We start from the raw sequence: 14,797 nt of genomic DNA on the forward strand, positions 1-14,797 counted from the left end.
CTTAGTGCCAGTATCTTTCTTGCTTTAATCTTTTGTGTTGATTTATTCTGTTAACCTCATTCATTGAATGTCTGTTCATTGATTCCAGTTGATTCAGGCATTGCTGAGGTCCGACAAGGTTTACGAGAAGTCCAAATCACGGCTACGACTCGCTGAAGTAGGCTTTGCATCTCTAACTGGTCTAATGTCATCAAATGACGTAACTAGTGAAGTTGCTAGGGAACTTGTCAACTTGATACTCATGTCAGGTAAGGATTTCTGATAGTAGTAATATCCTCTTTTTTTTTGTGCAGCTCTTAATATATCTCTGGTGCCACTGGATACACACGAGATTTTCAGTGGGTACAGCCTTGTCCCCCTGTCCTGATGCCTGACTTCTCTTGGGTGAAATGCTTGGAAAAATGGGTCTTTGACCCTACCTCGTGCAGACCAAACATGTTAGCCTAGATGCCGTTTGGCTGTGTTTCTCTTACACTGCTAAGATAAAATCATCATGTTATCATCTTAGTTGAGTCACTTCACCTGAAAAGCAAGCATTTAAACAATTTACTGCAGCCATGCTATGCATTTGCATGTTATTATATTGTATCAGCAGAGCGAATATGACTCAAAAACTTTGGCTGAGAGGGAAGTGTCGAAAGTGAGGCATGACATAGTGACTCCCTTGGAGAGCCGTGTTGAGTTTGTGTGCTTACTGCACAGTTATGAGTTGATATGCTGCTGGTATGTTGGTGCCAAAAGTGTGGATGGAAAATGCACTAATGCTTTACGCTGCTTTATTTCAGATATCTCGCAAGCCTTTCCAGGCTTTCTTGCTGTGCTGAACCTTATTAAGAATATGGACATTGAACTCAAATTTTACACTGCAAAGAAGGTAAACAAGCTGTAGAGTTTACCTGTAGCTTTGAAGAGTCTTTTTGTTGACATTTACGGACAGATTGCATCTTGGCTTTGTCATTACATGTGCAGTTCTTCGCTAATTTATTGTGGTTGCAAACATGTGCCTAACCATGCTGTTCCTTATTGCGTCTGAGAAGCTAATCCATGAACAGCATAATTTTAATTGTTTATGGGTGCAGGTGACCACTGACAGCTCACTGCTTCAGTATGGCATACTGATTTAGTATGGCATACTGGTTTAGCATGGTATACTGGTTTAGTATGGTATACTGTGTATAAATAACACTCTGGTGAATAAGCACAATGGATGAGCACGTGACACAGGCTGGCTTAAATGCTGCTGCAGTATAAAACCGAGCGTAATGTTGTGTATAGCATGATGGTGCATGTAGCAGCAGGAGAAACAACAGGAGGAACAGGAAGATGAGGTACATAGGATATGTATTAGTAAAGATATCAGAGCTTTGAAAGGACATTGAGGACAACTCTATCAAAATTTTGATGTTAGCAAACGTCAATTGTTTGCCTCTTTGTGACCATTTTAATGTTTGTTCGGCAGCAAAAGTCACATTTATTATCAACAAAATTGGGTTTAAAAATTGAGCATTTTTTTTCCCGCTAATAAATGCACATTCAGGACATCAATACCGAGAACGGCTCTGTGGTCACTGTTAGGAGGTGAATGGCTGTGTGGCCTAGCCTCAAAGATAAGCATGCTGACAACTGTGTCGATGTCATTACACTTTGCTTGTAAAAATGGCCAGTGGCAGTGGTAGTTGTATTTCATTTTTGGCCTTTTCTAGCTTTTAAAAGTTGTGTTTTCAGTGGAAGTGGCATTTTCATCATTGGAATGTAGTACATTTGAACCCAGATATATCGAACTCAAAGGGGATCGCGAAATTGTTGATATATCGATAATTTGGTGTATAAAAAATGGCGATAGATAACCTTACGTGTAACCTACAAGCAAAATCACATTGCACCGACTCTAGTGATGTGCTTCTTGCAGCAACGTGCCACCCAAAGGCATGCTGCAGTGTAGCGCTCACTAGGCATTGCCAGGCCTAACCAGCTTTCCATGTAAGCCGCAGTGTACAGTTGTTTGGAACCAGCTACTGCCTATCATAAGATGTCTAATCCTGTTATCAGTGGACTATAAATGGAATAATTGCTTGTTAAAACTAAGGTACAATTATTTTCCACGAAACCTTTCTGAAGCAAAGCATGCCAGGTGAGAGTGCCGCTAAGCTTTAGTTAGGATGGCTTCACTGCATGAAGTTTCCTGCGTTTCAGTATACAAAAACTTCTCTGGTACTGTTAGGGATCACATAGCAAGGAAGGTTAAATGAGTTCTGTTGCGTTGATACGTTCTACAGGACTGAGCATATCTTACCAGTAGCCTTACTTTGATTTCTTTTTGTCTCATACACGATGGTTCACCTGTCCTGTTCTTTCAGCTCCTTGCAGTGCTCACTGACAACGCCTCACTGCTACCACAGCTGGCAGCACAGACTGGGTGGCAGGAGTGTGTCCTCAGCCTGCTCATCAAGGAGCCCATCTCGGAAGCTAGCCGCGCATTTCAGGCCACTGTTCCCACACTTGACCTGATTGACCTCAACTCCCTGGAAGCCGATGCCAATGCAGACTCTGAAAAACCAGGTGACATCACTTGCTCCTTTATTTAGGTGCATAGTTCGCATTTTGCCTAGGTCCAGAATGTGTGTCTATCTGCAGCTAAAGCACGGGGGGGCAGCTTGGTTGCCATGTTATTATATAGGGACTAATTTCCTGGTTGTGGTGACTGCATTTTGGTGACTGCAAGATGCTCGGTGGGTAAGATTTTAAACTTGCCATGTCAAACTGAGAATTTTTCAAAGATTTTTGGGATCTTTTTTATACGCTGTCCTTCAGTCCCTCTCCAGTAATGAAAAAAACAAAACGAACTCATTTCCTCAAAGCCTTCGTTGAAGAGTTACTGGAAAGAAAAGTGCATTCGTTATTACCATCTTGAAGACCCCTTAAGAGTTTTAAGCGTGTTTGGTCTCAGATGCTATTTGTTCGAATATAATTAATTTGAATTTTAACCCTCACTTGACTTTAACCAGTGGTATAATTTCGGTCATTCAAGAGTTGTGCTGTATAGTAAGGAGCATAGGAAACATTGCACTCAAAAAAGACATGAACATTTATACATATGAAAATCTTCAAGGCTGTATGTGTTTGCTTGTGCATTAAGGCGGGGGGGGGGCAGCTACTTTCTGAACAACAGTTGTGTTACATATCCGTTATACAGTCGAACCCGGATATATTGAACCTGCATATTTCGAATTGTTGGCTGTATCAAACACAAAGATTATCCCCTTGAAAATACTATGTAAAAGTATAGGACAGTTGCATTCGATATTTAGCCCGTTCGATATTTTCAACGCTGCGCCAGGCCTCTGGGAGGTGCGCTTTCTCCAAAGACACTTGCATCTCCAATCGCACAGTGCGCGGCACGTGGAGGCGAGCGCCGATGTTTGCAAGCCATGCCTCTTTGGGAAAGAGAGAAAACCGGTCGTAAGTGAGGGCAGCGCCTTCTCACTGGTGAGGGAGACGAGAGAACTGGAAAGAGCCAGGTGTGGCCTCCGCAATGGAGCGCGCGCGTGCGCCGCCGGAACCGATTGCGGAGACATGAGCGAGGCGGTGGCTGCACCCGCAGCGCCCCATGACTAGCGCAACTAGCACCAACGGCACTTATCCGCCGAGTTTTCTCCCCCTCTCTCTCCTTCATTTCCCTTTGTGACTCCTCGACCGATGCCAGTCGATTCCACCGTCCAGTGCGGGGCCTGTCGTATTTTTGCGTAGCTTTGTTCCAACGGGCCAATTGTAGCGTGCGTGACTGCTGTCATCTAGTGAGCTATGCATCTACGGACGTAAAAAAGAGAAAGAATCTGGACTTTGCAACAAAGTTTGAGGGGATCTGGCGTGTCAAAAATGGCAAAAAGAAGTCCTCCGTGGCACATGCATTCGGCATTCCGCAGAGCACTCTAAGTACACTGTTAAGAAACAAGCAGAACATCTGCTTTCGACAAAGTTGAGGAGGCGCTTTATGTGTGGTTTCTCGAAGACCGAGCGTAAAACATCCCTGTGGATGGCCCCATGTTAATGGAGAAGGCCAAATGGTTTGCCATGGCTCTTGGCAAAGAGAACTTTTGCGGTGGAACTGAGTGGCTGCAACGGTTTAAAAACCGCCACGACATTGTGGGAAAATCCATTTCAGGCGAAAGGGGGGTGTCAGCCGCAATGAGATGCAGCGGTGGCCTTCAGAGGAGTGGCCGAAGATCACTGCAAAGTTTTTGCCTGCTGAAGTCATCAGTGCAGACAAGACTGGTCTCTTTTGGCAAATGCTGCTGAATAAGACACCAGATCTCCTTGGGAGCTCATGTCATGGCAGGAAAATGAGCAAAGTGCGTGTTACGGTTCTGCTTCCGGCAAACATGGATGGCTCGTGCAAGCTGCATCCGTTTGTTAACGGAAAGAGCACGTCATTGCGCTCCTTCAAGATTTGCAAGCAGCTTCCCGTCCACTACGGCTGTAATAGAAAGGCCTGGATGACATGCCAACTTTTTGTTGAATGGCTGCAGGCGTGGGACGCCTAGTTGGGCAGGTTGGGTCGCCGAGTATGCCTTCTGTTAGACAACTGCTGAGCCCATCAAACGACTTGCAAGCTGCAGAACATTGAACTCCAGTTTCTGCTGCTGAACTTTACAGCAAGACTGCAGCCCATGGACCAGGGTTTCATAAAGGCTTTCAAGGTAGGCTACTGAAGGCAACTTGTTCAGCGGCTCCTTATAAACCTCCGCATGGGAACTGATCTCAAGATTGACTTGCTCGGCGCCATCCATATAATTACCGGCGCTTGGAACGATGTAAAACAGGCCATGGTAGCGTTTCGGCAAGGCAGGCCTTGAAGTGGCTGGAGATGAATGTCCTGAAGCTTTAGATGACGATGATGAATGCTTGGAGGACATGTTTTGCGATTTGTCCCATTTTTCCGGCGTCGCCCCTTCAGAACTTACCGTTGAGGACTTCATCAATTCTGACAGCGAAGTTCAGGCTGTAGCTGACCTCGCTGATGAGGACATTGTGGCCGGAATAGCTGGCGCCCAAGAAGGTGATTCCAGCGACGACATGGACAACTGTGTTCCAGAAGAGATGCCTCCATGCACAGCCGCTGATCTGACATCAGCGTTCAGCGTCATTTGGAGTGGTTGCGGCGAAATGGAAGGTACCATGCTGTCACACCTGGACAGTCTCGAAAAGATCGAGTCTAGTGTTTTGAACTTCAAAAAGCTGTTGAAAATTAGCGATTTTTTTTTGTGAAATAAAATGCCTTCACGTTGCATGCCTGGACTTAGCGGTTCATGACTCTTGTGATCGGTAAGCCACAATTTGTCATGATCTTGAGTGCGGGTTAAGCCTCTATCTGTACATCGAATTTTCGCTATATTGAACTATTTTCTGATCCTCCTTAGAATTCGATATATCCAGGTTCAACTGTATATATTTGAATAAGATTAGGAAAAGCTACCGAGTTGTCTGCAGAGCTTCAACTAAATCAGAGCACCACCAAGGACATTCCTTATAGCATACTTCAGCCAACGTGACAATTCTTTTCATCTGCAGGGTCACCCGTGCTGAAGCGTGGCACACTTCACCGCCTCTCCCAGAAGGCCCTGGTCGCTCAGCAGTCACTCGACGAAATCCTGCCGGGATCACCCAAAGCATCACAGATCCTTTCCCACCTCAAGGAGCACATCTTTGATTTTGAGATCACCCAGTTCCTTGGCAGGTGGGTCCTCTCATGGGCCACTCTGTTGTGGCTTCTTTTGATTGTGCACCCGTCATTCATAACTTAAACTGTGGGTGGCATTTCTTTTCATTGAGAGTGCACCAAGGTGTACGACCTCATGCATGAGAGCATATATACACTGACTTTTGAAACTTGAAGTCCTTGGAGCAGAACTGCACCTACAAGAGTGTGACGGAGATGCACACAGGAGTGCAGTGAAACACAAACACTTGAGTGCACTGCTGACTGTAATATCGGAATGTTTAGTGTGACATGGTTTTTAAACGAGGACTGTGCACATTGAAGCAGCACTGAGGACAAATCGAAGTTGACCTATAACAATCAATTACCACATTCTAGTGACAAGGACACTACTTTCACTTAATTAAAAACAGAGCTTTTATAAGTAAAGCTCGAACTTCTCGTTTTTTTTTTCTCTGTGTGTGTGTGTGTGTGAGAGAGAGAGAGAATATTATTTCCCTATGAAGTTTGTTTGTTTGATCGTATATGTGGCATCTTTGTGTGCTCAAAAGTTGCACCTAGTTTATCTTGGCTCGTTTTCTGCTGAGAGTAGTATAAGAGCAAGTGATTGACACACCAATGGTTATGTTTATAGTGGTCACAATGTGAAATACTAATGCCATAAAAAAAGTAAAGTGTGGAAATTGATTAGGTTGTAAGGTAAAAACATAAATGTTTATTTTAAAACATGGGTAAACTAGAAAAAAAAAATGGGTGAAAGTCATTGGGAGGCTACACACATTGCCTTGTTTAAGGGGGGATGCTAGGCTGAAGATTCAACTTTTGAACTACTGCACGAAATGTGATAAAATTTTCAGGGATGGTGTAGTATTTTCTTCTCATTAGACTATATTCTAAATTTCAGCGCCCTAGCTCAAAGAGAAAAAAGTTATAGCTGTCATGCTGAGCAACCAGGTGTGCCAGCTTAGGAAAACTATCATTTTAAAAATAATAGAGATATACTAATTCTTTGTGAATAGATGTCTTCTAGATAGTTTATAGTGCAGGATAAGGCCTGTCGCATATTTTTTTTTACATTTCTGTAAAAATGTCTTCACTCTAAGAATAAAGTTAAATTTTTTTTTGTTATTACATATGTCAGACATCTCAAAACATTTTGCGTTAGAAAGTACATAGCGACCTGAAAGGCACCTTATCTTGTTCCTGAGAAAATTTCAGTGGAGAAACCACCTTGAAAGCAGCTTTTCTCGATGCAGTTTGGAAATGATAGCGTTTTTCTAACGGTTTTGTTTTCCCAAAAAGTGCAAACTGAGAAAAATGAGTTCAAAGGTTTCAGAACATGCTATTTTATTTTGGGGAAGAAAAAAATTATTTAAAGTGTCCTGGTCCATATGTCGGGCCCTCCTTTTCAACACGACGCTGTTGTGTGGCAAATTCTGCTTCAAGCTTTCTTTCTCTTTTCTTCAGCTTTAGAGCTGTCCATCGCCCTTGCGTTCACTCATGAAATACGTTGATGGGTTGCTTGCTGGAAGTGCTTCATCGTCTGGACTCCATATTCTAGTTCCAGCTTGTCAAACACTCTCTTGATGCCACGTGCGCCCCATTAAATTCTAGTACAGCCAAGGCTGCCGCAGTCTCCACAGTTCTTAGTGATGCAGATTCGGTCTTCGGGTGATGATGCATCATCGCAGTTCGAAGGGTTCGCGTCAGTTTTCGGCGGTAGACTTGGGCTTGGCGAACGCACAAGCAGACGCTCACTTGCTGGTGATCGATTGTGCTGTGTAGGCCTCTCGCTTTCATGGTGCGTTTTCGCTTCTCGAGGCTTCTCCGAGTTGAAGCCTCCCTTGCCGGCATCTTCCGGCCACCCGTTGATCGCAATAAACTCACAGAAGGAAGAAAAGGTAACAGACAGCAAGCGTCGAAAACAGTGCTGGGTGGTCACGTGGTATATTTCCGCCAATCCGAGCTTCTATTTCAGTATGCCATCCACTCTGCAGTTGGTGCAGCCAGAAATATGCCTTTATTTTTTAGTTTTCCGTTAGTAGCCTTGCGTATTCTCAATAAAGGTCTTCCGTGACTAAAAAGCGTGAAAAACAAATTTTCTAACGTGGGCATTCACTTTGCATTCGGTTTTTTGCCCACACTGCGGCTGCGTCTTAAGAAGCGCGTTCATAGATGCCTTCGATGGCAAATGCGTGGCACTGCCTCGTGAAAAGAATTAATTTTCTTCTTAGACAAATTTTCTTCTTTTCTACTACTCAGATAACAACCAAACTTGGTGAGAATATTCTTCATTAAACCAGCATTCCAACACAACTGAAACTTAAAAACAAAATTTTTTTTCCAAAAATTGGTATTTTAGCCCTGCATCCCCCCTAAAGCGAGTGGAACCAGGCCTTTCTGTTTAAATCTTCATTTAGAAATAGCTTTATCTGTTTGGGAGATATCTGGTTGTTGTATAAATTCTACTGTATTTGGTGCTTGTTCTGCAGTGCTCACTCCTAAACTCACAGAATAAACTGTGAAATCAGTAAACACTTCACAGTAACAAAATTTCGGATTGGAAAGAAAGAAAAAGTGACTGTGGCTGAAATCCAGGACAAGTTGGAGTGCCTCCAATCACGTAGTCCGCATAATGATGGCAACAATGGAAATGCTATTGAACCATAGCAAAAGGAAGCCAGAGCATGGCACTTTTTCATGATCCTTGTGCATGGTATTGTGTTGCCAGTGGCCTGTTATGGTTCCATTCACTGTCGGTGTCCTTTTCATGCTGTGCGAAAACTCTTTAGTCAAGTAAAGGTCCTGATAAGATGATGACAGTCTGTAAACAAGACGCTGTGCTATCAGAACGGAGCTGCTTGACGAGGTAACGGGAGTGTCTTGGTCTGCACCTGGCTTTTGTCTAAAGTAGCGGAGCAATACCTCAAAAAGTACAACTGCAGTACCATGGTTTATCCAACAATCCCCTTGTCTCATCATGCTGATTGCTTCCACTCTTTTTTAACTCCTTCTTATGACCGACTTAACTCGTACTCAATAGCCAACAAGCTATGGCACACATCTGAAGGATACTGACCTTTCTTGGTTAGAGTTCTGAAAAATTAATTCGGTGTATGTATATATGTATGTGTGTGTGTGCGTGCGCGTGTGCGTTCGTGTGTGTGCATGTGCATGCGTGCGTGTGCGTGCGTGTGTGTCGTCGGACGACGGATTTCTCAGGTTAGCGGCGGTGCTTTTAAACCTTTCACCACAGATTTCAGAGGCCAGGCTGCCCCACCATTCAGTTTGGATTGAGTGGTGGGAAAATTTTTTAATGCAAAATCCTCATAGGGCATGCTTCTCACTTTGCGCATATGCACTATTGTCAAACTGGGATGTATCGATTTTAATGGCCTAGGCGTTCAGGCATTATAGTTTAATTTGTACAGCAGTTGTACTCCACTTTGCCCCCCTTCCCAGTTTAAATGGCATCCACATCGTTGTTTGTCGTAACTGTAAACTCTTGCATTCATTTCTGTGTGGTGAGAATGTTATCCAAGCAAGTTGAGGAGGGCATTCTCAAGGATGCAGCCTATGTACTTACGTGAGCCAGGTGGGTCAGACCTATTGGTGCTACTTCTTTGAAGTCTAGAAGGTCTTCTTTTGCATAAAAAGGTCATAACTAGATAGCCGGATTAAACTCGCACAAGAGTCAGAATAAACCCTATGAACTGTTGTGCAAGGCTAGGATCGCCCAACATTGACATCACCTTACACAAGGGATCTGCTTGGGCAATCCCCACACCTTTTACAGCGTTAGCTGTGTTTATTTTGATAAACCTGTTTGCTAGTGTGTGCTCGTCACAGCTGCAGTGGTGCGCCCGAGTCAGTTGTAAACTCTGGGTCAGCAGTTTTCGGTCTTTGTATGTTTCCACGTTCCATCTGGCTGATCCTACTTGCCTTTGTGTGTGCAGTGGTCGGTCCCGCACCAACAGCCAGTGCTCAAGCCAGGAGGACCTGGCTTCCGATGCAGCCCAACGAAGCAGCCCCATTGCAGTCACTCCCTCCCCCTTGCGTAGGGCCCAAGACCAGAGCCCCCGCGTCTCTCCGGCGCAAAAGATGTGAGCCATGTGTTGCCCATCTGCAATGAATGTTAGGCACTGGTGTTAGGCACCCATGCATAGCTGCAAAGTTGATGATGATGATGATTTATTGACTGTCCCCTTTGCGCTATAAAAAAGTAAACAATAAAAAAAACACACTACTTGTTTATTATAAGTGCAACCTGTTCGCAAAGTGTGGTATAAATGTGTAACGGTACGATCGCAAAGCCGGCAGTCAGAGGTGAATGGAGATAAAAGGCAATAAAACGGCATCCTCCTGTGCGGCCCGACTGACTAGAGGCAAACCGCACAGCAAAGAGTTTGGTAGTTTTGAAGGGAAGGATCTCTCTCGCGTGCCAGCATCAGTTTCTTTGTGCCACGTTCAATAGCGCAAACTACAACATTTTTCTTACGCTGAGCACCCAGTGTTTCTGTCCCAGTTTCAGCAAGACATGGGCTTTGAACTCGTGATGCACTTTGCTGAAGGGCTGATGCATGCTTAGTTCTTGTTGCGAAGAGAGCTCCAGGGATGGCGGTCGTCATCGCCATTGCAGCTCCACTTGGCTATAGTTTTCCATTGACCGTATGACTTACCGTTGCTGCGTCGCAATAGTCTGCCGGGCCACCATTGAGGCAACACAACCGCTGTAATTTCGTCACGCTTGCGCATGACTAAAAATGGAAACAGTATGTGTTAACTGATATGTATGCAATAAGCTGGCGCGATTTTTGCGGATACAAAATGCATTACATTCAATGGGAGCCGAGTCAAGGATTTGACTTCACTACTCTTAAAGCGGAAATACTGTTTAAGAGGGTATGGTCTCCTAAGATTTTACTGCAGTGAACTTGAGAAATATCTTTGTTGATTGGCTGAAAGCCACTCTGTCAATAATATCAGTGCCTTACATATGTTGTCACACATTCTGGTTACACATTTGGTGGGCATTGGATGCCGCAAGCATGTTGGTGTGTCATCTTTCAGGTGACTTGAGCATGTTCTATGTGTATTTTGAATATTTTATTTGCACCACCCTTCCAGAATTTTTGTATTGTGGTGTTCCAGTATTACCAAAGATGCAAATGCTTTTCTCTGGGGGAAAAAAAAAAAAAAAGAGTTCTTGCTCTCATTATGGACACTTGTTTACACACACTGTGTGCAGTATTAGGGGCCATCGAACTTGCACGAATGATGTTTTTACTCATTACGAATTTATCGTTAAAAGTGTCTGTTGCCTGTGATGAATTATAAGTTTTTTCATAAGGCTGTCTCAGTGTTTGGATGGGCTTTGTTGTGGTTTAGACAGGCTCAGATTGGAAAGTAGAGGTGGTCGATGGTTACGCTAAAGTGAACAGTATTAAAGGAACCTTGTAAAAATCTTTTAAGAGTAGAATATGTAGACAAGGACATTGTAACAAAGTTACTCAGTCTTGAACTGTGTGTAGAGCTCATGAACAAAGTTGCATAGAAATCTCTCCTTAACTTCTTTCAGTGCCTTTTCTGTGCAGCGTATGCTGTCACATAAAAAATAAACGATGGGGCACGAGAGAGAGAGAGAGAATGAAGGAAACGCAGGGAGGTTAACCAGATGTGAGTCTCCGGTCCACACATCCTTACAAAGCCACCAGCTCTGTGAAACATGATGGACAAAGGTGCTGGTGGGTTATGGTGTTCATTGGCAGGGAATTGCTGCCACATATGCAGTTCAAAGGAAAATGGAGCAGAGAATTTGTGTTGCAAGAAACTGGGAAAACTAAATATTATGTGTTATGTGTTTAATTTCCCTGTTGTTGTGTGCTTAGGGCAAATTCTTTGAGGATAACACCATTTATATGGAACCCTAACGGTTCCAAGGTGTTCCTCATGGTAAATAAGGATGAGTTGCAGGAACCCTGAAAGTACCCCTACCAAATCAGTATTGTATATGGGGACAAGGGCTTCCTCTGGGTGCCCTTCATAATCTGTCCTGATATGTACCGCATTTACACGATTGTAAGTAGACTCGAATGTAAGTCGACCCCCCCCCCCCGAATCACATTTCCGAAAGAAAAAAAAAAACTTCGAGGTTGTTTAAGCTTGCTTGGCCTTCAATGGTTGAACGTGATAGCATTATCCAGCGGCCGCCGTTTATCGCCAGCCACTATCGGCTGCCGCACGCGGGCGTGCCCGTGGGCACATTTCAAAATGAAAATGTATTAGTCACTGGACTACTCGTCCACACTTGCACCATCGTCCTCACTAGCGCTGCCGTCGTGATCGCTGCTGCGGTCCCACAGCACGTCGTTCTAACGTCGTCGTCCAGCGAAATCCCACACTTCGCAAACAGCCACATCATGACATTGCGTGGAACAGCTGAAAATTTTCCTCGCTGCAGCTGCCACACTTGCATCATCCGTTGCGAACGTCGAACTTGCAGCCCGATGCACAGCTGTTCGTTTCTTCTGTGTAAGAATGGCAGCCATCTTGAATGTAGCTGTGAACGAGTGCTGGTCGCTTGCCGGACACGGAGCACATATGAAGACTGACGAAGCACTACATTAAAACTTGTGAAACGCGGCCGGCAGTAGCCAAAGAGAAACTACGCGTGAATGGCGTCGGCTCTTCCGTCGGCTCTCGACACTCCCTGGCACCGCTGCCGTTCCGAGTGGGGGTGCCTCCTCGGTTGGAACAGCGGCCCTTCCATCAACTATCAACGCTCCCTTGAGCGCCGAGCATGCATTTGAAAGTAAAAAGAAAACTTGTTGGACGCTTGAGCTCCCCGTAGAACGTGATTGCATTATCGGGCCGCCGCCACTTATCAGCAACCGCAGTCAGCAGCCACGTGTGGGGTGCCAGTTTGCTGTTTATTGATAGCCGCCATTGGCGGCCTCCCGCACGCGCGAGGAAGGGATGCCAGTTCTGCGCGTTGACATAGAAGTTGCTCAAGGCCAGCACCAAGAGCGATGCAACAGAGCCGCGCAGCAAAAATGCAGCCACGCTGTAGCATGACCGATATCTCGTTTATCTCGACTTTACTTATAGTGCGATGTTTCCGTTTCGATTGTAAGTCGACCCCCCCACTTCGGATTTTCAAATTTCGAAAAATAGGTCGACTTACAATCGTGTAAATACAGTTCTTTCAACTGTCGAACAAATGTTGCACCCTGGCTTTTTCTTTGTTTTCTTTCTGCTTGCATGTTGGTGTGTGCATGAACGTTGTTTCTTCATCCCATTGTCTTTGGGTCCTATAGGTTGGGTACATCACCTGTGCGAAGCCCCGTAGAAAATGGCCTGAGTGGTGGTATTGAGGAACAGCTGATCAGCTGTGTTGTGGAGGCGGCATTTCTTCTTGCTTGGCGAGGCATCGAGGGTTCCTCTAAGCAGTCTTGGATGGTGGGTCATGGTTCACTGCCTGGTTCAGTTCACTGTACTGTTCATTTTCTCATTTTCTTGCCTATTTGTCTACACTAAGATTTGAAACAAAAGGTGGAAAATATTTTGCTCTAGATCAGACAGAAGTATAACTGAAGTTATCTGTGTTCCCTTCTTTTTCCCTCCGAACTTAAGTTTCATTGAAAATAACTTTTTCTTTTTGGCTGTTATTGCTTATTCAAAATTTGTGCTTTTTTTAATTGTCAGCTCAGCATCACAACAGATAACGTTAGCTAGAAGGACAAGTTAGCTGCTTAGCTCTTCAAGCATACCAGCAGTTTTGTTGGGTATACTGTGTTGGCTTATGGAAATTATATCATTTGTATTCAAGGTCACAGTAACCAAGTGGCTTTGAAATCAAAGTCCTGCTTAAGCTTACGCATGCAGAAACCTCTTGGGAAAGGCAACACCTGTAGTAGCAGCGGATTTAGTGCTAGGGTGTTTCGTATAACTTGCACAGGCCGCAAATTTCTCTGCATTTTGGTCTGAACTTGTGAGCATATCCTGCGCAATAGTTCTGTTGTTTTGTGTCTAACAAGTGTGATTGCAGTGGCAAGCGATGTGTTCTGTGACGATAAGTTTTTTTATGCTTTTTTTTAGAGGTGAGGGGGAAAAAAAGGGAGGGATTGGCGAATTAAAGCATGGGCTGACTGCTTACCAGGCTCTGTTTTCGCTGCAAAGATGAGTCATGTACATCTAGTAGGAGAGGAAGTGAATCACTGCTGGTTGTCTTGAGCAAATTATGCAGGTTTTCTGTCAGGTCCAGTAAAATTTACACTAGGGATGAGGCTTGTCATTGACTCATAAAAACAGTTCCTCATTAAAAAGGGCATCTTTTTTAATTAAGAGAACAGCATACAAGGTGAGATGTTGGTGAGATTACATGAAGTCATGTTTGCGGTTAACAGCAGCTCATCCCAAACTCATCTTTTTTCAGTCTTGTCTTTGGATGGCACATCAACTGAACCCTCGTACAAGGGCGGACCCTCATAGCAGGCGACATGTTTAGCAACCACTAAGCGCACAAACTTCTTCAGGTTACCGATTGTGCTCAGTATGAAAAAGAACTCAAGCACATTGCAATAATTTTGGTAGGCTGTAATGGTTAACCAAGAGCATCATATTGAACTCGGCCGGAATTATTAAAATTAAGTGCTGTCACAAGATAGCTGTGATGGCGGTAATAGATTCAGCATAATTTTTTTCACTTAGTATGTTGTTCTCGTTATTGAGCGATGGGTTTTCTGTTCCGTGATTTTACCTACTACTCATATCTGAATCGTTATCATCTTACTATATACACATAAAGGCACCACGTAGTTAACTGCTTTTAAGGCATTTGTGGCACATATGCGCACACCTTCTGCATGTGTTGCCTATTGCTCTTAGCTCAAGGAGAAGTCACTAAATTGAACTAACACTTCAAAAAATTTACCTTTGACACTCCATATGGTAGTGCAATCTGATAATTTCTTTATCACTATTAGTTGAGGGGGATGAACAGTACTTTTTTGTTATGCTGTAAATTGGTGTGGTTTACTGAAGCATAAAGCAAGCGTAATTTATAATTCAGCTTTATGTTAG

General features: G+C 44.1%; 1 protein-coding gene across 4 annotated transcripts in view; it reads left to right on the top strand.

The window, feature by feature from the left end:
• Window positions 1-14,797, top strand: part of LOC144125032 (neurobeachin-like protein 1) — an 85,863-nt gene that overhangs the window by 34,981 nt on the left and 36,085 nt on the right. For all 4 annotated transcript variants that reach the window (XM_077658070.1, XM_077658071.1, XM_077658072.1 and 1 more), the window contains 6 exons: window positions 89-248; window positions 786-874; window positions 2,358-2,559; window positions 5,569-5,734; window positions 9,673-9,819; window positions 13,033-13,174. In XM_077658070.1, coding sequence (XP_077514196.1) covers window positions 89-248; window positions 786-874; window positions 2,358-2,559; window positions 5,569-5,734; window positions 9,673-9,819; window positions 13,033-13,174 — 906 coding nt within the window. The remainder of the gene's footprint in view (window positions 1-88; window positions 249-785; window positions 875-2,357; window positions 2,560-5,568; window positions 5,735-9,672; window positions 9,820-13,032; window positions 13,175-14,797) is intronic.

Source organism: Amblyomma americanum, chromosome 3 (assembly GCF_052857255.1).
Source record: "Amblyomma americanum isolate KBUSLIRL-KWMA chromosome 3, ASM5285725v1, whole genome shotgun sequence".
Classification (NCBI taxonomy): domain Eukaryota; kingdom Metazoa; phylum Arthropoda; class Arachnida; order Ixodida; family Ixodidae; genus Amblyomma; species Amblyomma americanum.